Source organism: Epinephelus fuscoguttatus, linkage group LG19, assembly GCF_011397635.1.
Source record: "Epinephelus fuscoguttatus linkage group LG19, E.fuscoguttatus.final_Chr_v1".
Lineage (NCBI taxonomy): Eukaryota > Metazoa > Chordata > Actinopteri > Perciformes > Serranidae > Epinephelus > Epinephelus fuscoguttatus.
The window spans coordinates 41,170,013-41,193,812 of NC_064770.1; the positions used below are offsets into that span (position 1 = coordinate 41,170,013).

Below are 23,800 nucleotides of genomic sequence, written 5' to 3' on the forward strand. Positions count from 1 at the left end.
CGACACACAAGGAGCTAAGACGAACTGGCACAGAGAGAAAACAAGGCACACACTAAGAGGCCGTTTACATGTACACGGTGATTTTGATAAACGGAGACATCTTCCTTCGTTTGTGCCCTTCGTTTACACGCAAACGGAGATTTCTCCTCTGAAAACGAGTCTTTCTAAAAACTCCGGCCAGAGTGGAGATTTTGGAAAACTCCGGTTGCGCGTTTGCATGTAAACTGAGATAAACGGAGATAAACGGAGTTATAGGCAGCCAACGTCACAGTATGCGCCGTAACTTGCACCTGTGTCAAAAGTGCGACCTATGTTGCTATGGTGACAATGGATACATGGAAGGCTTGAGCTTCTCGTTGCACTGCCACCTACAGGTTTGGCATGCTCTTGTGTATATATACACGGGTAAGTGTAAACGAAGATCTTTTTGAAAACGGAGACGGTGAAATGTCCGTTTATGAAAATAGCCGGCAACGTGTAAACGGCCTCTAAATACTGTGGTGAGGGGAAGGATAACAAGGCACAGGTGAGACTAATCAGGGCGGGACAGACAATCAGACACAGGTGAAGCCATCAAAAGGGAGGGAAAACACACAGGGGCAGGAAGTGAAGTGATCTGAAATGAGAAGAGATGTGAGTTTCAAAGTAAAACAGGAAACAACATAACTGAATAAAAACAACCTAAGAAACCTGAGCTGTGACAATCAGGGCTGCCAAGCTGGCCTATAAAGGCAAAATTGAGGACTTAGTCTCGGACGACCCAAGACGAGTGTGGCAGGGGCTACAACATCTCACCAACTATAAAGGCAGCAAAAAGGCAGTAACAGCAACAAATAGAGCCTTGCTGGCAGAGGAGCTTAATAACTTATTTGCCCGCTTTGAGACCAGAAGCTCCTCCACTCCACCCGGCCTGGGCACTGACACACCTGCCCTCACTATTCAGGAGCATGAGGTGAGGCAGGTTCTCAAAGCGGTGAATCCAAGGAAGGCTGCCTGCCCTGATGGGGTACCTGGGAAGGTACTCAGGGCATGCTGCAATGAACTCTCTCCTGTCTTCACCATCATCTTCAATTTATCTCTCGCCCAGGCCACTGTTCCCCTTTCTCTGAAATCAACAATAATCATCCCTGTTCAGAAGAAACCATCCTCAAGCAGCCTAGCAGACTACAGACCTGTGGCCCTCACCCATCTCATAATGAAGTGTTTTGACAAACTGGTGTTCAGACACATACAAGCCAGCCTTCCCCCATCCCTGGACCACCACCAGTTTGCATTCAGGCCTAAGAGATCCACAGATTACGCCATATCCATCACTCTCCATACTGCCTTGAACCACCTGGAATGCAGAAACAGCTACGTCAGGATGCTCTTTGTGGATTACTCCTCCGTCTTCAACACCATCATCCCAGACATCCTGATGAATAAACTGCTGACCCTCGGCCTCCCCCCACCCACCTGCAGCTAGATCAAAGACTTCTTGACTAACCGTCCACAGTCTGTCAGAGTAGGCCCTCACCTTTCTTCCATAATCCACACTCAGCACCGGCTCACCTCTGGGCTGTGTGTTGAGTCCCCTCTTCTATTCACTATGCACCTCTGACTGTACACCGACATTTCCATCTAACTCTGTTATTAAGTTTGCAGATGACACTACTGTGGTTGGACTTATTACAGGTGGTGATGAGTCTGCCTACAGGCAGGAAGTCCAAAACCTGTTTGAGTGGTGCTCTGTCAACAACCTCATCCTCAACACTACATAAACAAAGAACTCATAATTGATTTCAGGAAACACAATACAAGTCACCAGCCTCTCTTCATAAATGATGAGTGTGTGGAGAGAGTTCACTCATTCAAATTCCTTGGCGTCCACATCACAGACTGTCTGTCCTGGTCATCTAACACCTCAGCGACTGTTAAAAAGGCACAACAGCACCTCCACTTCCTGAGGATTCTCAGGAAAAAACAACTGATTGAAAAGCTGCTGTTTTTTTTTTCACAGATCAACAGTCGAGAACATCCTGGCTTACTGCATTTCTGTGTGGTTTACTGGATGTTCTGTTGCAGACAAAAAAGCTCTCCAGAGAATCATAAAGACAGCAGAAAAAAATCATCGGTTGCCCCCTCCCCTCTCTGTCAGACATTGCAAACAGCTGCATTCTCTCAAGAGCTAAAAACATCATTAAGGACAATACACACCCCGGTCATCATCTGTTTGAACTGTTACCCTCCGGCAGGTGTTATAGGTCCATCAAGTCCAAAACCTCCAGACTCACTAACAGCTTTTATCCAGATGCTATAACGTCATTAAACAAACACAGATAATAAACCCTCCCACCTGCCACCCTCTTGCACATGAACACTTGCCCTGCATTTTAAATTGTTGTTTTTGTATTTATTGTACTCGTACTCGTACTCGTACTCATCGTCCTCCGCTTATCCGGGTCCGGGTCGCGGAGGCAGCAGCCTCAGCAGAGAAGCCCAGACAGTCCTCTCCCCAGCCACTTCCATCAGCTCTTCCGAGGGAACCCCGAGGTGTTCCCAGGCCTGGCAATGTAGTCCCTCCAGCGTGTCCTGGGGCGGCCCCGAGGTTTCCTCCCAGTTGGACATGCCCGGAATACCTTCCAAGGGAGGCGTCCGGAAGGCATCCTTACCTCAACTGGCTCCTCTCGATGTGGAGGAGCAGCGGCTCTACTCCGAGTCCCTCCCAGATGTCCGAGCTCCTCACCCTATCTCTAAGGCTGAGCCCAGCCACCCTATGGAGGAAACTCATTTTGGCTGCTTGTACTCGCGATCTCGTTCTTTCCTTCACTACCCAGAGCTCGTGACCATAGGTGAGGGTTGGAACATAGATTGACCGGTAAATCGAGAGCTTAGCTTTCTGGCTAAGCTCCCTTTTCACCACAACGGACCAGTTAAGCGTCCGCATCACTGCTGACGTTGCCCCAGTCCGCCTGTCAATCTCCCGCTCCAATCTACCCTCACTCGTAAACAAGATCCCGAGATACTTAAACTCCTCCACCTCAGGCAGTACCCCCCCCCCCCCCGACCTGGAGTGGGCAATCCACCCTTTTCTGGCTGAGGACCATGGCCTCAGACTTGGAGGTGCTGATTCTCATCCCAGCTGCTTCACACTTGGCTGTGAACCATCCCAGCAAGAGCTGGAGGTCGCTGTTTGATGGAGCTAGGAGGACCACGTCATCCACAAAAAGCAGGGACGAGAACCTCCCGTCACTGAACCTGACACCCTCCACCACTCAGCTGCGCCTAGAAATTCTGTCCATGAAAGTTATGAACAGAACCGGTGACAAAGGGCATCCCTGGCGGAGTCCATCCCTCACCGGGAACAGGTCTGACTTACTGCCGGCCACGCGAACCAGACTCACGCTCCTTCAGTACAGGGACTGGATGGCCCTTAGCAAGGGGCTACCAACCTCATACTCCCGAGCACCCCCCACAGGATCCCCTTGGGACACAGTCGTAAGCCTTCTCCAAATCCACAAAACACATGTGGACTGGTTGGGTGAACTCCCATGCCCCCTCCAGCACCCTGGCAAGGGTAAAGAGCTGGTCGACGGTTCCTCAATCTGAGGTTCAACTATTGACCGGACCCTCTTCTCCAGCACCCTGGAGTAGACCTTACCGGGTAGGCTGAGGAGTGTGATCCCCCTGTAGTTGGTACACACCTTCTGGTATTTATTGTATATTCATTCATCTTCTAACCACTGCATCCTCTTGAGGGTCACGGGGGGGCTGTAGCCTATCCCAGCTGACATCGGGCGAGAGGCAGGGTACACCCTGGACAGGTCGCCAGACTATCGCAGGGCTGACACATAGAGACAAACAACCATACACGCTCACATTCACATCTACGGACAATTTAGAGTTATCTATTAACTCCTCCAGACATCTGCATGTCTTTGGACTGTGGGAGGAAGCCGGAGTGCCCGGAGAGAACCCACGCTGACACGGGGAGAACATACATCTGGAATACAGAAGGGCTCCCACACCCGGGATCGAACCGACAACCCTCTTGCTGTGAGGCGACAGTGCTAACCACCACACTACCACGCCGCCCATTTATTGTATATTGTATTTATTTATTGTATGTGTGTACCCAGTGGAGTTGCACTCTGAATTTTGTTATACTGTAATGTACAATGACAATAAAGGCTTTCAATTCAATTCAATTCAATTCAATTCAATTCAGTTCAATTCAATTCAATTCAATTCACAACCATTCACTCTTGCTGACGCTACCTTCAGACTGTAGGAGGTGGAAATGGTTAATGTGTGTTGTAACAGGAAGTTAGGGTGTGACTGTGTCTTTCCTTTTTGATAAAGCTTAAAGGTAGGGCTGGCTCAGGCTTGCGTTGGACCAACCGAGGGGACCTCCTTTAATACACCTCCGATAATACACCACCTGTAACACACCTCCTATAATACATCTCCTATAATACACCACCTATAATCCACCTAATATCATTCTGAATTAGCTGGAGAGTTTTTAAGGACATACTAGAGCTACCTGATAATAGAGAGTTACAGTAATCCAGCCTTGAGGTAACAAAAGTGTGGACCAATTTTTCTGCATCTTTTCGGGTCAGGATAGGCCTACTGCATGTCACTAACTGGGCTCTACTGCATGTCACTAACTGGGCTCTACTACATGTCACTAACTGGACTCTACTACATGTCACTAACTGGGCTCTACTACATGTCACTAACTAGACTCTACTACATGTCACTAACTGGACTCTACTTCATGTCACTAACTGGGCTCTACTGCATGTCACTAACTGGACTCTACTACATGTCACTAACTGGACTCTACTTCATGTCACTAACTGGGCTCTACTACATGCCACTAACTGGCCTCTACTACATGTCACTAACTGGACTCTACTACATGTCACTAACTGGGCTCTACTACATGTCACTAACTGGACTCTACTACATGTCACTAACTGGACTCTACTGCATGTCACTAACTGGGCTCTACTACATGTCACTAACTGGGCTCTACTGCATGTCACTAACTGGGCTCTACTACATGTCACTAACTGGACTCTACTACATGTCACTAACTGGACTCTACTGCATGTCACTAACTGGGCTCTACTACATGTCACTAACTGGGCTCTACTACATGTCACTGACTGGACTCTACTACATGTTACTAACTGGGCTCTACTACATGCCACTAACTGGGCTCTACTACATGTCACTGACTGGACTCTACTGCATGTCACTAACTGGGCTCTACTACATGCCACTAACTGGGCTCTACTGCATGTCACTAACTGGACTCTACTGCATGTCACTAACTGGGCTCTACTACATGTCACTAACTGGGCTCTACTACATGTCACTAACTGGACTCTACTGCATGTCACTAACTGGGCTCTACTGCATGTCACTAAGTGGGCTCTACTGCATGTCACTAACTGGACTTTACTACATGTCACTAACTGAACTCTACTGCATGTCACTAACTGGACTCTACTGCATGTTACTAACTGGGCTCTACTACATGTCACTAACTGGGCTCTACTACATGCCACTAACTGGGCTCTACTACATGTCACTAACTGGACTCTACTACATGTCACTAACTGGGCTCTACTACATGTCACTAACTGGACTCTACTTCATGTCACTAACTGGGCTCTACTGCATGTCACTAAGTGGGCTCTACTACATGTCACTAACTGGGCTCTACTGCATGTCACTAACTGGACTCTACTACATGTCACTAACTGGACTCTACTACATGTCACTAACTGGACTCTACTACATGTCACTAACTGGACTCTACTACATGTCACTAACTGGACTCTACTTCATGTCACTAACTGGGCTCTACTGCATGTCACTAACTGGACTCTACTGCATGTCACTAACTGGGCTCTACTACATGTCACTAACTGGACTCTACTGCATGTCACTAACTGGGCTCTACTGCATGTCACTAAGTGGGCTCTACTGCATGTCACTAACTGGACTTTACTACATGTCACTAACTGGGCTCTACTACATGTCACTAACTGGACTCTACTGCATGTCACTAACTGGGCTCTACTGAATGTCACTAAGTGGGCTCTACTGCATGTCACTAACTGGACTTTACTACATGTCACTAACTGAACTCTACTGCATGTCACTAACTGGACTCTACTGCATGTTACTAACTGGGCTCTACTACATGTCACTAACTGGGCTCTACTACATGTCACTAACTGGGCTCTACTACATGTCACTAACTGGACTCTACTTCATGTCACTAACTGGGCTCTACTGCATGTCACTAAGTGGGCTCTACTACATGTCACTAACTGGGCTCTACTACATGTCACTAACTGGACTCTACTACATGTCACTAACTGGGCTCTACTACATGTCACTAACTGGACTCTACTTCATGTCACTAACTGGGCTCTAATACATGTCACTAACTGGGCTCTACTACATGCCACTAACTGGGCTCTACTACATGTCACTAACTGGACTCTACTACATGTCACTAACTGGGCTCTACTACATGTCACTAACTGGACTCTACTTCATGTCACTAACTGGACTCTACTGCATGTCACTAAGTGGGCTCTACTACATGTCACTAACTGGGCTCTACTACATGTCACTAACTGGACTCTACTACATGTCACTAACTGGACTCTACTACATGTCACTAACTGGGCTCTACTGCATGTCACTAACTGGACTCTACTGCATGTCACTAACTGGGCTCTACTACATGTCACTAACTGGGCTCTACTACATGTCACTAACTGGACTCTACTGCATGTCACTAAGTGGGCTCTACTGCATGTCACTAAGTGGGCTCTACTGCATGTCACTAACTGGACTTTACTACATGTCACTAACTGAACTCTACTGCATGTCACTAACTGGACTCTACTGCATGTTACTAACTGGGCTCTACTACATGTCACTAACTGGGCTCTACTACATGTCACTAACTGGGCTCTACTACATGTCACTAACTGGACTCTACTACATGTCACTAACTGGGCTCTACTACATGTCACTAACTGGACTCTACTTCATGTCACTAACTGGGCTCTACTGCATGTCACTAAGTGGGCTCTACTACATGTCACTAACTGGGCTCTACTGCATGTCACTAACTGGACTCTACTACATGTCACTAACTGGACTCTACTTCATGTCACTAACTGGGCTCTACTGCATGTCACTAACTGGACTCTACTACATGTCACTAACTGGACTCTACTACATGTCACTAACTGGGCTCTACTGCATGTCACTAACTGGGCTCTACTGCATGCCACTAACTGGCCTCTACTACATGTCACTAACTGGACTCTACTTCATGTCACTAACTGGGCTCTACTGCATGTCACTAACTGGACTCTACTGCATGTCACTAACTGGGCTCTACTACATGTCACTAACTGGGCTCTACTACATGTCACTAACTGGACTCTACTGCATGTCACTAACTGGGCTCTACTGCATGTCACTAAGTGGGCTCTACTACATGTCACTAACTGGGCTCTACTGCATGTCACTAACTGGACTCTACTACATGTCACTAACTGGACTCTACTTCATGTCACTAACTGGGCTCTACTGCATGTCACTAACTGGACTCTACTATCAATCAATCAATCAATTTTATTTATAAAGCCCAATATCACAAATCACAATTTGCCTCACAGGGCTTTACAGCATACGACATCCCTCTGTCCTTATGACCCTCACAGCGGATAAGGAAAAACTCCCCCAAAAAACCCCTTTGACGGGAAAAAAAAACGGTAGAAACCTCAGGAAGAGCAACTGAGGAGGGATCCCTCTTCCAGGACGGACAGACGTGCAATAGATGTCGTACAGAACAGATCAGCATAATAAATTAACAGTAATCCATATGACACAGAGAGAGAGAGAGAGAGAGAGAGAGAGATGCAGGTAATGACAGTAGCTTACAACAACATTAATGAAAGTAATAATATTATAGTTATGGTTCTGGTTACTGCGGTACAATATGTTGAAAGTATGTATTAATACCTGGCAGTATACATGTGTGACAATAATCATATGTGTATAATAACAGAAGAAGTATGACTAATGACTAATGATGGCAGCAGCAGGAGGCATCTGGCGGGACCACGGCAGCAGCACAACCACACACGTCACGCTGTCCAGGCACCGCTGTGATATGAGTTAATCTGAGAGACAGTGGAGCACAAAGGCTCCGGAGAAGAAGCCGAGTTAGTGACATCCAGAATGGCCGGGTTAGCTAGATGCAGTAATAGGATCCGAGAGAGAGAGAGAGAGAGAGAAGGAGAGAAGGTGCCCGGTGTATTATAGGGGGTCCTCCGGCAGACTAGGCCTAAGTCAGCCTAACTAAGGGCAAGCCTGTGCCAGCCCTAACTATAAGCTTTATCAAAGAGGAAAGTCTTAAGTCTAGTCGTAAACGGTGTCTGCCTCCCGGACAGTAACAGGAAGATGATTCCACAGGAGAGGAGCCTGATAGCTGAAGGCTCTGGCTCCTGATCTACTTTTGGAGACTTGTTCTGGTGGGATAATATGGCACTATGAGCTCTCTAAGATATGATGGAGCTTGACCATTTAGAGCTTTATAAGTTAACAGTAGGATTTTAAATTCAATTCTGGATTTTACAGGGAGCCAGTGCAGAGAAGCTAAAACAGGAGAGATATGATCGCGTTTCTTAGTTCCTGTTAGTACACGTGCTGCTGCATTCTGAATTAGCTGGAGAGTTTTTAAGGACTTACTAGAGCTACCTGATAATGGAGAGTTACAGTAATCCAGCCTTGAGGTAACAAAAGCGTGGACCAATTTTTCTGCATCTTTTGGTCAGGATAGGCCTAATTTTCGCAATATTACGCAGATGAAAAAATTCCGTGAGGTTTGCTTTAAATGAGAATTAAAAGACAAATCTTGATCAAATATTACTCCGAGGTTTCTTACGGTAGTGGCAGAGGCCAGAGCAATGCCATCTAGAGAAACTATGTCATCAGATAAAGAGTCTCTGAGTTGTTTGGGGCCAAGAACAATAACTTCAGTTTTGTCTGAATTTAACATCAGGAAATTGGTGCTCATCCAAGTTTTTATGTCTTTAAGGCAATTATGGAGTTTAGTTAATTGATTGCTTTCTTCTGGCTTCATTGATAAATACAACTGAGTATCATCCGCATAACAATGGAAATTTATAGAGTGATTTCTAATGATGTTACCTAAAGGAAGCATATATAGAGTAAACAGGATTGGTGCGAGCACAGAACCTTGCGGAACTCCAAAACAAACTTTAGTACGTAAGGATGGTTCATTGCGAACGTCAACAAATTGAAAACGATCAGATAAATAAGATTTAAACCAGCTTAGTGCTGAACCTTTTAAGCCAATTAAGTGATCCAGTCTCTGCAGTAGAATTTGATGGTCAATTGTGTCAAACGCCGCACTAAGATCTAATAATACTACATGTCACTAACTGGACTCTACTACATGTCACTAACTGGGCTCTACTGCATGTCACTAACTGGGCTCTACTACATGTCACTAACTGGACTCTACTACATGTCACTAACTGGGCTCTACTGCATGTCATTAACTGGGCTCTACTACATGTCACTAACTGGACTCTACTTCATGTCACTAACTGGGCTCTACTGCATGTCACTAACTGGACTCTACTTCATGCCACTAACTGGCCTCTACTACATGTCACTAACTGGACTCTACTGCATGTCACTAACTGGGCTCTACTACATGTCACTAACTGGGCTCTACTACATGTCACTAACTGGACTCTACTGCATGTCACTAACTGGGCTCTACTGCATGTCACTAAGTGGGCTCTACTGCATGTCACTAACTGGACTTTACTACATGTCACTAACTGAACTCTACTGCATGTCACTAACTGAACTCTACTGCATGTTACTAACTGGGCTCTACTACATGTCACTAACTGGGCTCTACTACATGCCACTAACTGGGCTCTACTACATGTCACTAACTGGACTCTACTACATGTCACTAACTGGGCTCTACTACATGCCACTAACTGGACTCTACTGCATGTCACTAACTGGACTCTACTACATGTCACTAAGTGGGCTCTACTGGGGCTCTACTGCATGATCTGTTGTGTACGACATCTATTGCACCTCTGTCCGTCCTGGAAGAGGGATCCCTCCTCAGTTGCTCTTCCTGAGGTTTCTACCGTTTTTTCCCCGTTAAAGGGTTTTTTGGGGAGTTTTTCCTGATCAGCTGTGAGGGTCATAAGGACAGAGGGATGTCGTATGCTGTAAAGCCCTGTGAGGCAAATTGTGATTTGTGATATTGGGCTTTATGAATAAAATTTATTGATTGAATTGATCACGGCATTGCAGCTGGAAATATAAAAACTGATTCACAGAGACATTTTATTGGTCACTGATCAGATCTCTGTTACACACCTGTGTAAACGCGTGTGTGTAAATATATGTGTGTAAATATACGTGTGTGTGTGTGTGCGTATGTATCCTTACTTTCACTGCAGCAGTCCACAGGTGTGTTTGTATTAGAGTCTTCATCGTCTTCGTCGTCCTGAACTTCAGGAAGTTTTTGTACTGTGCTGCAGACCGACGACTCATCACCCTGAGCAATCACAGGAAGTACAATTTACACTGAGATCTCCAATTTCCTGTCGTCATGTTCATGTTTAAATTAACATCCAGGTTTGTATTCATGTCTGTCTGTCTGTCTCTCTGTCTGTGTGCCTGTCTGTGTCTCTGTTTGTCTGTCTTTCTGCGTGTCTGTCTGTCTGCGTGTCTGTCTGCCTGTCTTTCTGTGCCTCTGTCTGCGTGTCTGTCTGTCTCTCTGTGTCTCTGTCTGTGTCTCTGTCTGTCTGTCTGTCTCTCTGTGTCTGTGTGTCTGTCCATTTGACTGTGTCTGTCTGTATGTCTGTGTGTCTGTATCTCTGTCCATCTGTCTGTGTGTCTGTCTGGACTCAGGGTCACACCTGTCTCAGACTACCTGTGAGTGCATTTCTTCCTCCGCCTCATCTTCATCGTTGTCATCATCGTCGTCATCATCATCAGGTGTTTCGAAGTCAGACTCGGCCTCGGCGATGGGGACCCTCAGGCAGGCGATGTTGTGATAGTTGCTGCTCAGGTTGCCACGGTTACAGCTGAGGGACTTGACCTCTGACAGTGGCTCGTCTGAGGTCACAAAGGTCAAAGCCAAAAGCTCCTTCGTCTTGTTGTCACTGTCGACCGCTGACGAGGAAATTCAGGAAATTCATAAACATGAAAGAAAAGAAAGAAAAAACACCCACATTGACACACACACACACACACACACACACACACACACACACACACACACATTCTGATTCCATCTGAATTTTTCTCATCAAACAACAAATCTGAACCAGCAGTAGATGAACAAGTCAGTAAAGTTTCAGGTCTGGTTTTACCCAGGTGGTCTGGGTCGACATGGACCTTCTTTCCCACTAAAGTCCAGATATGTTCCAAAATCCAGGTCTTCATCCAGGACACGGCTCGACTGATCCTGTTGATGGCAATCTGCAAGTTGTTTTCTCCTTCGTCCTCTGGAGCTGCCAGATTATCACCGCTGAAAGAGCTCAGCAACAAGGCCAGGAACAGGTTCAGGACCTGAAACAAGACCAGGAGCAGGCTCAGGACCTGAAACAAGACCGGGGGCAGGTTCAGGACCTGAAACAAGACCGGGGGCAGGTTCAGGACCTGAAACAAGACCAGGAACAGGTTCAGGATCTGAAACAAGACCAGGGGTAGGTTCAGGTCCTGAAACAAGACCAGGAACAGGTTCAGGACCTGAAACAAGACCAGGGGTTGGTTCAGGACCTGAAACAAGACCAGGGGTAGGTTCAGGACCTGAAACAAGACCAGGGGCAGGTTCAGGTCCTGAAACAAGACCAGGGGCAGGTTCAGGACCTAAAACAAGACCATGAACAGATTTGGAACCTACAAAAAGAACAGAAACAGAATTTGGATGTTTCAGACTTTGTTGCTGTTTCTTTGTTCTCCCCAAACCTTTGACCCTGACCTGGACCTCTTTGTAGCTGACCTGCTGGGCTCTGCTGGATTAATGACACACTGATTAGGTTCAGGTCAGAGAGGATCTTTGTGCCTGCAGAGACTCACCACCAGGTTTCCGATGACGAGGACCAACATGAAGACAATCAGACACATGGCCTGACCTGAGACCTCCATGCAGTCCCACATGGTCTCGATCCACTCTCCACACAGGATTCGGAAGATGATGAGGAAGGCATGGAAAAAGTCGTACATGTGCCAGCGAGGAAGCTCGCAGTCGAGTGAGATGCGACAGACGCAGTCTTTGTAGTTCTTTCCGAACAGCTGCATGCCAACGACAGCGAAGATGAAGACAATGATGGCCAACACCAGGGTTAGGTTCCCCAGAGCCCCCACTGAGTTCCCAATGATCTTTATCAACATGTTGAGGGTCGGCCATGACTTGGCCAGCTTGAACACTCGCATCTGGACATGAGACAGATGAGGACACACAGGCAGACACACAGGTAGACACACAGGTGACGTGACAGGTGATAAGACAGGTAGGATAAAAGGTGAGGAGACAGGCAGATAATTGGATTGTGATGACAGACTGACCAATCGGAAGGAGCGCAGCACAGACAGGCCCTGAACGTTAGCCAATCCCAGCTCCACCAGACTCATGGTGACGATGATGCTGTCAAAGATGTTCCAGCCTACCTGCAACCATGGCAACAGAACAGTCACAGACATGTTACCATGGGAGCAGCTGTCAGTCATCATCACTGAGCTGGTAACAAACAGGAAGTCTGACCTGGAAGTAGTAGTATGGGTCCATGGCCAGAAGTTTGAGGACCATCTCAGCTGTGAAGATCCCCGTGAAGACCTGAGACAGGGGCAGAGGTCAGAGGTCAAGGATCAGAGGTCAGGGATCAGGTCAGGGATCAGAAGTCCTTCATAGGTCAAACTGAAGAAGTGCCACAGTAGTACAGTATTACCACAGTGGTACTACTGTACCACTGTGGTAATACTGTACTACAGTACCACAGTAGTGGGGTTAGTAAAGAGCAGTGGACTCCACTGATTCTACTGTGTCGACAGAAATGACTTTTCTTCATCACTGACCAAATTTCCCACGCTCAGAAGCTCCTCAAACTCCTCTGTCATTGGATAATGCTCCATTGCCATGAAGACAGTGTTGAGGACGATACAGATGGTGATGCCGAGGTCGACAAAAGGGTCCATGACAAAAATGTAGAGGCCCTGTTTGACCCACCGCCAACAGCCACAACAATTCCACTTCAGGAAGATGTTGGCGAAGGTGTACCAACATGGAGGACAGGGCCTCTGTTCATCTGCAAACTCTGAAACACAGAGCAGGTTGGTGAAATGATGTGCTCCAAACATCCTTCAATCAAAGTTCATCTCATATTTCTCAGTGATGGACGCAGTTTGATCTTCACAGGTCAAAGAGTCATTTCCTCTTCCTGTTTGAGGTTAAAATCAATTTTATTTTTGAAACCCGATTTCATAAATCACAAACAGCATTGTGCAACATACAACACTGTGCCATGTGTTTGAGGTTCAAATGATCTCAGAACCTGATTGTTCTTGTTCTTCACAGTCTCCCTTCAAATGTCGTAGGTCTGGTGTCATTGGTCAGGTGTTTGCTGGTCAGGTGTAATGGTCAGTTGTCATTGGTCAGTTGTCGTTGGTCAGTTGTCATAGGTCAGGTGTCATTGGTCAGTTGTCATTGGTCAGGTGTCATTGGTCAGGTGTTGTACATCAGGTCGTCTGTGAAGAGCAGTGAGCAGAAATGTTTCCGTCTTCATCTTTTACATCCATCAAATGTTCCATTTATTTCACTGATGCTATATTCAAAGTGACTGATGACAGATTTTATGTTTAACTTTTCTAAAACAAACTGACCTGATAATTTAACTTCACACAAAGTGAAACACTTCCTGAAAGTACAAACCCTAACTTCACACAAACCATAACTTCCTGAACATACAAACTCTAATTTCACACACTAAAACTTTTCTAAAACAAACTGACCCGATAATTTAACTTCACACAAAGTGAAACATTTCCTGAACGTACGAACCCTAACTTTACACAAACCGTAACACTTCCTGATTGTACGAACCAGGGGCGATTGCTCTGAGACAACAAGTGAGGCTGAACTTCCCCTAAAATTTCATAGAAGAAATGGTCAAATATGCACTATTGAATTTACATTAAAATAAGAATTTACATTGCATTAAATGTGCACTAGGATGTGTTTAACATCATGGGCTCTAGTTTCGCAGACTGGGCGAGGTGGGGGCGCAGCGCACCTGTGCTTCGCCAACTGGGTGTGGCGGATTTTGCGAGTTTGGCACACCGTGCGCGCTGGCGCAGCTACTCATCTGTCCCACCTCCATCCCTCCTACCTGTGCAAGTTGGAAAGAGGGAGGAGAGAAGGCGTGGAGTGGGTTTTACACACATCACACCAATCAAATGAGCCCCTCTCCTCGCCCTTAAATGCACCGCGCAAAGGTATAATGAGAGTTTACTCAATTCGCCATGGCAGAAGAGAGCAGCAGCGTCAGACGGCCAAACTTCTCCCAGGAGGAAACTGATGTTTTGGTCCGGGACGTCCAAGCTCGCAGTGTCTGAATATACGGAACTGCGAGCAGACCTCCACGGGCTGATGATGCAAAGGTAGCCTGGGAGGAGGTCACCACAATTGTAAATCAATGATGCGTTTCTCTCGTGTGCGCGCTCTCTCTTTCTCTCTCGCAGTCTCACTCTGTTTCTTTTCTTTTGACTTTTCTAAGATGACAGATGCTGAATATATACTCCCTATCTGATGCTGTGGCTGTTTGTGGTTGGCTGAGAGGGATGTGAACACATTAGTTTGCAGCTGTGTTAATCAAATCAGGTTGGGTTTCCATTACGCGTGCCAAATGTGCCAAACGTGCCAAACGGTACCAATCCCCTTTGATCTGACATCAGATGTGACGGGACAGTCAATATATATATACAGTACAGGCCAAAAGTTTGGACACACCTTCTCATTCAATGCGTTTTCTTTATTTTCATGACTATTTACATTGTAGATTCTCACTGAAGGCATCAAAACTATGAATGAACACATGTGGAGTTATGTACTTAAAAAAAGGTGAAATAACTGAAAACATGTTTTATATTCTAGTTTCTTCAAAATAGCCACCCTTTGCTCTGATTACTGCTTTGCACACTCTTGGCATTCTCTCCATGAGCTTCAAGAGGTAGTCACCTGAAATGGTTTCCACTTCACAGGTGTGCCTTATCAGGGTTAATTAGTGGAATTTCTTGCTTTATCAATGGGGTTGGGACCATCAGTTGTGTTGTGCAGAAGTCAGGTTAATACACAGCCGACAGCCCTATTGGACAACTGTTAAAATTCATATTATGGCAAGAACCAATCAGCTAACTAAAGAAAAACGAGTGGCCATCATTACTTTAAGAAATGAAAGTCAGTCAGTCCGGAAAATTGCAAAAACTTTAAATGTGGAGTCGCAAAAACCATCAAGCGCTACAACGAAACTGGCACACATGAGGACCGACCCAGGAAAGGAAGACCAAGAGTCACCTCTGCTTCTGAGGATAAGTTCATCCGAGTCACCAGCCTCAGAAATCGCAAGTTAACAGCAGCTCAGATCAGAGACCAGATGAATGCCACACAGAGTTCTAGCAGCAGACCCATCTCTAGAACAACTGTTAAGAGGAGACTGTGCGAATCAGGCCTTCATGGTCAAATAGCTGCTAGGAAACCACTGCTAAGGAGAGGCAACAAGCAGAAGAGATTTGTTTGGGCCAAGAAACACAAGGAATGGACATTAGACCAGTGGAAATCTGTGCTTTGGTCTGATGAATCCAAATTTGAGATCTTTGGTTCCAACCGCCGTGTCTTTGTGAGACGCAGAAAAGGTGAACGGATGGATTCCACATGCCTGGTTCCCACTGTGAAGCATGGAGGAGGAGGTGTGATGGTGTGGGGGTGTTTTGCTGGTGACACTGTTGGGGATTTATTCAAAATTAAAGGCACACTGAACCAGCATGGCTACCACAGCATCCTGCAGCGACATGCCATCCCATCCCATGCGTTTAGTTGGACGATCATTTATTTTTCAACAGGACAATGACCCCAAACACACCTCCAGGCTGTGTAAGGGCTATTTGACCAAGAAGGAGAGTGATGGAGTGCTGCGGCAGATGACCTGGCCTCCACAGTCACCGGACCTGAACCCAGTCGAGATGGTTTGGGGTGAGCTGGACCGCAGAGTGAAGGCAAAGGGGCCAACAAGTGCTAAACACCTCTGGGAACTCCTTCAAGACTGTTGGAAAACCATTTCAGGTGACTACCTCTTGAAGCTCATGGAGAGAATGCCAAGAGTGTGCAAAGCAGTAATCAGAGCAAAGGGTGGCTATTTTGAAGAAACTAGAATATAAAACATGTTTTCAGTTATTTCACCTTTTTTTGTTAAGTACATAACTCCACATGTGTTCATTCATAGTTTTGATGCCTTCAGTGAGAATCTACAATGTAAATAGTCATGAAAATAAAGAAAACGCATTGAATGAGAAGGTGTGTCCAAACTTTTGGCCTGTACTGTACATTTATGTGCTGATTGCAGATAATTGCATTGAATAGTGTTTTTTGGGTATTTATTACATTGATAATGTGCCTGATATTCTGGAAACCTGCCTGTGAGGTTTTGGTGACATGTGCGCACTGTCCGCCGGTCAGCCAACCTTCAGCTTACACCGGCTGCGCTCCCCCTGTGCTGACAGTAGACGTGGTTTCAGTTGATGAGTTTTTAGCGCACCTTCGGTGAAGCCTTTTTGCACGAAACTGTCACTGCGCCAAGCTGGATCTGTCGACACCTCCCCCTGCTGTGCCGCCACACCCATCTCAGCGCACCAAACTACCAAACTGAGCGCGCCTCGGGTTGCGCTGCTCGAAACTAGCTCCGCGCGGGGTTCGCCACCTTGTGCTGCGCCGGGAAACTAGAGCCCCATGACTGTGATGTTCAAACATTAGCTGTTTACCACCAGTTTTCAAACGCGACTTCCCTGTCATAGATGACTGAGCAGGTTCTTTTCATGCAGCAAAGTGAGAAGCTCATTGGATAAATGTGACAAAATCATCACTTCCAGGGAGGCTCAGCTTCCCTAGGACCTAATGGAGCAGTAGGTGGGAGAGGACGCTCGGTGTCTGCATGATGATTGGAGGAACTGTCTAAGAGGCTGAACCCCTTTGTGATTGACAACGCTTTTGAAATACACACCGGCATTGTTGCATTTCGAGCTCAGTCCCATTCGGATATTTGCGAGTGGAGTCTTCTGACAGAGTGTGATCCGGAGTTCCTTATTCCCATAAGCCATACAGCTCATTTTCACTGTTAAACCCATCTGAAAATCTTTGAGATGTGTGTTGCTGTGGTTCTATGGCATGAGTGTTGTTGAAAAACGGCTTCAATTAAATGTTCCTTTTATAAGTTACTGCCTTGCTACAATATGACACGTGAGTTAGACTCAGACAGAAACACTGAAAATAGAGCCGTCGCTCTGTCCAGGGTATAAAGCTTTATTTTTTATTGGCTGTCAGAAAATGTTGGTGTCACACTTCCTGTGATGTCACCAGTGTTGTTTTTATAAACATATCATGTTTATATTGTCTGAATTTACTTCATTTTGTCTGTGTTTGTTTTTGGCTGAATCCAAATGTTCAAACTTTACCTGCTGATTTTGTGGGTTCATTTACAGGAAGTCTGTGATTTCCATCGTTCTTTCCAAATCCACATTTCATCCAGTCTGATGGACGTCAGTTATTTATTTACCCACAGTTCATTGCAATATGGGTGTAAAACTGTTTTTCAACAACTGACTAAAAACACCAAACAAAAAACCCCTAAATCTTCTGAATATGCGAAACAGTTCCTGCAGCAGCTGTCGGACAAATTTAATATTCAACACATCAGGAAGCAGAAATCTGTGGAAACATCACAGACCGAAGATGAGATGAATTTATGTTTTATTTTTGTAGTGAAACAACAAACATACAGACAGGAAGGTTCCTAATGTAACCAATCACACGTCATTCTGTTGAACGTGTGACAGACTTTACTGTGCGTGAACGTGTGACAGACTTTACTGTGCGTGAACGTGTGACAGACTTTACTGTGTGTGAACATGTGACAGACTTTACTGTGCGTGAACGTGTGACAGACTTTACTGTGGGTGAACGTGTGACAGACTTTACTGTGTGAACATATAGACAGACAGACGAGCAGACAGATGAGCCCCATGGACACTTTATGGACAACATGAACACTTTGGGGACACCATGGACACTTTATGGACACTTTGGGGACATCATGGACATTTTATGGACACTTTGGGGACACCATGGACACTTTAGGGACACCATGGACACTTTATGGACACCATGAACACTTTATGGACACCATGGACACGTTAGGGACACTTTGGGGACACCATGGACATTTTATGGACACTTTGGGGACACTATGGACACTTTAGGGACACCACGGACACTTTAGGGACACCATGAACACTTTGAGGACACCATGGACACTTTATGGACACTTTGGGGACACCATGGACATTTTATGGACACTTTATGGACACCATGGACACTTTAGGGACACCATGAACACTTTGGGGACACCATGGACACGTTAGGGACACTTTGGGGACACCATGGACACTTTAGGGACACCATGAACACTTTGGGGACACTATGGACACTTTATGGACACTTTAGGGACACCATGAATATATATTTAGATTGCTTCTCCCCAATTTCTCTTCAAGAATTGACTGCAGTGATTTCTTCATCCAAATCATCAACGTGTTTCTTAGACCCCATCCCAACTAGGCTACTTAAGGAGGTCTTTCCTTTAGTTAACACTCATATATTAGATATGATCAATATATCCTTATTAACAGGCTATGTACCACAGTCTTTTAAGATAGCTGTAATTAAACCTCTACTAAAAAAGCCCACCCTGGATCCAGAGGTGTTAGCCAATTATAGACCAATATCTAATCTTCCCTTTATGTCAAAGATCCTTGAGAAAGTAGTCGCAGACCAGCTGTGTGATTTTCTCCATGATAATAATCTATTTGAGGAATTTCAGTCAGGATTTAGAGTGCATCATAGCACTGAGACAGCTCTAGTTAAAATTACAAATGACCTTCTGATTGCTTCAGACAAAGGACTCGTCTCTGTACTTGTTTTATTAGATCTTAGTGCAGCGTTTGACACAATTGACCATCAAATTCTACTGCAGAGACTGGATCACTTAATTGGCCTAAAAGGTTCTGCACTAAGCTGGTTTAAATCTTATTTATCTGATCGTTTTCAATTTGTTGACGTTCGCAATGAACCATCCTTACGTACTAAAGTCTCTTTTGGAGTTACGCAAGGTTCTGTGCTTGGACCAATCCTGTTTACTCTATATATGCTTCTGTTAGGTAACATCATTAGAAATCACTCTATAAATTTCCATTGTTATGCGGATGATACTCAGTTGTATTTATCAATGAAGCCAGAAGAAAGCAATCAATTAACTAAACTCCATAATTGCCTTAAAGACATAAAAACTTGGATGAGCACCAATTTCCTGATGTTAAATTCAGACAAAACTGAAGTTATTGTTCTTGGCCCCAAACAACTCAGAGACTCTTTATCTGATGACATAGTTTCTCTAGATGGCATTGCTCTGGCCTCTGCCACTACCGTAAGAAACCTCGGAGTAATATTTGATCAAGATTTGTCTTTTAATTCTCATTTAAAGCAAACCTCACGGACTGCATTTTTTCATCTGCGTAATATTGTGAAAATTAGGCCTATCCTGACCCGAAAAGATGCAGAAAAATTGGTCCACGCTTTTGTTACCTCAAGGCTGGATTACTGTAACTCTCTATTATCAGGTAGCTCTAGTAAGTTCTTAAAAACTCTCCAGCTAATTCAGAATGCAGCAGCACGTGTACTAACAGGAACTAAGAAACGCAATCATATCTCTCCTGTTTTAGCTTCTCTGCACTGGCTCCCTGTAAAATCCAGAATTGAATTTAAAATCCTACTGTTAACTTATAAAGCTCTAAATGGTCAAGCTCCGTCATATCTTAGAGAGCTCATAGTGCCATATTATCCCAGCAGAACACTGTGCTCTGAGAACGCAGGGTTACTCGTGGTCCCTAAAGTCTCCAAAAGTAGATCAGGAGCCAGAGCCTTCAGCTATCAGGCTCCTCTCCTGTGGAATCATCTTCCTGTTACGGTCCGGGAGGCAGACACCGTCTCCACATTTAAGACTAGACTTAAGACTTTCCTCTTTGATAAAGCTTATAGTTAGAGCTGGCTCAGGCTTGCCCTGTACCAGCCCCTAGTTAGGCTGACTTAGGCCTAGTCTGCCGGAGGACCCCCCTATAATACACCGGGCACCTTCTCTTCTTCTCTCTCTCTCTCTCTCTCTCTCTCTCTCTCTCTCTCGTATTCTATTACTGCATCTTGCTAACTCGGCCATTCTGGATGTCACTAACTCAGCTTCTTCTCCGGAGCCTTTGTGCTCCACTGTCTCTCAGGTTAACTCATATCACAGCGGTGCCTGGACAGCGTGACGTGTGTGGTTGTGCTGCTGTCGTGGTCCTGCCAGATGCCTCCTGCTGCTGCTGCCATCATTAGTCATTAGTCATACTTCTTCTGTTATTATACACATATGATTATTGTCACACATGTATACTGCCAGGTATTAATACATACTTTCAACATATTGTACCGCAGTAACCAGAACTATAACTATAATATTATTACTTTCATTAATGTTGTTGTAAGCTACTGTCATTACCTGCATCTCCCTCTCTCTCTCTCTGTCTCTCTCTCTCTCTGTCTCTCTCTGTCTCATTGTGTCATGTGGATTACTGTTAATTTATCATGCTGATCTGTTCTGTACGACATCTATTGCACGTCTGTCCGTCCTGGAAGAGGGATCCCTCCTCAGTTGCTCTTCCTGAGGTTTCTACTGTTTTTTCCCCGTTAAAGGGTTTTTTGGGGAGTTTTTCCTGATCAGCTGTGAGGGTCATAAGGACAGAGGGATGTCGTATGCTGTAAAGCCCTGTGAGGCAAATTGTGATTTGTGATATTGGGCTTTATAAATAAAATTGATTGATTGATTGACCATGAACACTTTACTGACACTATGGACACTTTATGGACACTTTGGGGACACCATGGACACTTTACTGACACTATGGACACTTCATAGACACTTTGGGGACACAATGGACACTTTATAAACACCACTATAAGCATTGCTGTCCCCCTTGTTGTTGTTTATTTGCACATACAATATTCAATTTGCACTAAATATGTTCACTTTTTATCCACTGCTCATTATTATTATTAATTATTATTTATCGCTGTTTATTGTATTTTTTTGTACTTCTTTTTTTTAGCACGCCTAGTTTTTTTTTTAAGTTTTCAGATATTGAAATCTTTAATCTGACTCTTTACCCTCGACTGCTGTAACACTGGAATTTCTAAATTGTGGGATCAATAAAGGTGGATCTTATCTTATCTTATCTTATCTTATATTATTTATCACTGCGACTTTAGTCAGCAGCTTGCAGACTTTATGTGATACGTGGGTGGACATTTAGATACAGCCTGTGTGAGTGTTTGTGTGCGTGCGTGTGTGTGTGTGTGTCTATGTGTGTACCTTCCATGGCAGTGTGTTCTTGCTCGTGGGTCTTTGTTTCTGCAGATGAGTTCTTCTCCTGTGGTGCTGAGTGTTGTTTCTCCGAGAGCTCTGCCCTGCAGGCCGCCTGCTGTAACAACAGTTCAGTCTGATTTCTGTCAATATTGTAACACCAGCAGAGATTAAAAGCTCCGTCTCTGAAACCACTGGACCCCAAGATCATGATACACCCTAACCTTTGACCTTTGATCAGCACTTTATTTGTTTTTGAGGAGTGTTTGAAGTTTTGAGAAAACAAAATCCCTGGCGCAGGACGTTAGAAGAAGAGCTGAAGGCCCTGCATCACACCTGGGGTTCCGTAAAGATGCTGGCCCAGAACAGACAGAAGTGGCATGTGTGATTGTGCTGCTGCCGTGGTCCTGCCAGATGCCTCCTGCTGCTGCTGTTATCATTAGTCATTAGTCATACTTCTACTGTTATTATACACATATGATTATTATCACACTTGTATACTGCCAGATATTAATACATACTTTCAACATATTGTACCGCAGTAGCCAGAACTATAATTATAATATTATTACTTTCATTAATGTTGTTGTAAGCTACTGTCATTACCATCTGTCCTGCATCTCTCTCTCTCTCTCTCTCTCTGTCTCTGTCTCATTGTGTCATACGGATTACTGTTAATTTGTTATGCAGTAGAAGTATGACTAATGACTAATGATGGCAGCAGCAGCAGGAGGCATCTGGCAGGACCACGGCAGCAGCACAACCACACATGTCACGCTGTCCAGGCACCGCTGTGATATGAGTTAACCTGAGAGACAGTGGAGCACAAAGGCTCCGGAGAAGAAGCTGAGTTAGTGACATCCAGAATGGCCGAGTTAGCAAGATGCAGTAATAGAATACGAGAGAGAGAGAGAGAGAGAGAGAGAGAGAGAAGGTGCCCGGTGTATTATAGGGGGGTCCTCCGGCAGACTAGGCCTAAGTCAGCCTAACTAGGGGCTGGTACAGGGCAAGCCTGAGCCAGCCCTAACTATAAGCTTTATCAAAGAGGAAAGTCTTAAGTCTAGTCTTAAATGTGGAGACGGTGTCTGCCTCCCGGACCGAAACAGGAAGATGATTCCACAGGAGAGGAGCCTGATAGCTGAAGGCTCTGGCTCCTGATCTACTTTTGGAGACTTTAGGGACCACGAGTAACCCTGCGTTCTCAGAGCGCAGTGTTCTGGTGGGATAATATGGCACTATGAGCTCTCTAAGATATGACGGAGCTTGACCATTTAGAGCTTTATAAGTTAACAGTAGGATTTTAAATTCAATTCTGGATTTTACAGGGAGCCAGTGCAGAGAAGCTAAAACAGGAGAAATAGGAGAAATGTCGTATGTTGTAAAGCCCTGTGAGGCAAATTGTGATCTGTGATATTGGGCTTTATCAATAAAATTGATTGATTGATTGAGTGATGATTGTGTGTGTTATGTCGTGTGTATTATGTCATATGTGTGTGTTATGTTGTGTGTGAGTTATGTCGTGTTTGTGTTATGTTGTGTGTGTTATATCTTGTGTGTGTTATGTTGTGTATGTGTGTTATGTCATGGGCGTTTGTGTTATGTCGTATGTGTTATATTGTGTGTTATGTTGTGTGTGTTGTCACGTGTGTTATGTCGTGTGTAGGTTATGTGTTTGTGCTATGTCGTCTGTTATGTCGTGTGTGTTATGTCACGTGTTATGTCGTGTATGTAGGTCATGTGTTTGTGTTATGTCATGTGACACATGCTATGTCGTGTGTGTTTCATGCCATGTGTTTTATGTCATGTGACACATGGTATGTCGTGTGTCATGTCATATGTGTGTTATGTGATGCATGTTATGTCGTGTGTGTTATGTCATGTCTGCTTTTGTTATGTCATGTGGTTATGCGTCATGTCACATGTGTGTTATGCTGTGTGTGTTTATAATGTCATGTGTGTTTTTGTGTGTTATGTCTTATGTGTGTCATGTC

General features: G+C 45.0%; 1 protein-coding gene across 4 annotated transcripts in view; it reads right to left on the bottom strand.

Annotated features, from left to right (window-relative positions):
• The window catches only part of scn4ab (sodium channel, voltage-gated, type IV, alpha, b), a 90,830-nt gene that overhangs the window by 12,612 nt on the left and 54,418 nt on the right, over positions 1-23,800 (bottom strand). For 2 of the 4 annotated variants that reach the window (XM_049560890.1, XM_049560887.1), the window contains exons 12-19: positions 21,819-21,945; positions 13,171-13,409; positions 12,860-12,931; positions 12,664-12,765; positions 12,175-12,531; positions 11,466-11,664; positions 11,024-11,265; positions 10,537-10,645 (exon numbers count right to left, since the gene is read on the bottom strand). In XM_049560890.1, the coding sequence (XP_049416847.1) occupies positions 10,537-10,645; positions 11,024-11,265; positions 11,466-11,664; positions 12,175-12,531; positions 12,664-12,765; positions 12,860-12,931; positions 13,171-13,409; positions 21,819-21,945 (1,447 nt within the window). The remainder of the gene's footprint in view (positions 1-10,536; positions 10,646-11,023; positions 11,266-11,465; positions 11,665-12,174; positions 12,532-12,663; positions 12,766-12,859; positions 12,932-13,170; positions 13,410-21,818; positions 21,946-23,800) is intronic. The other 2 variants (XM_049560889.1, XM_049560888.1) reach the window with 2 other exon arrangements.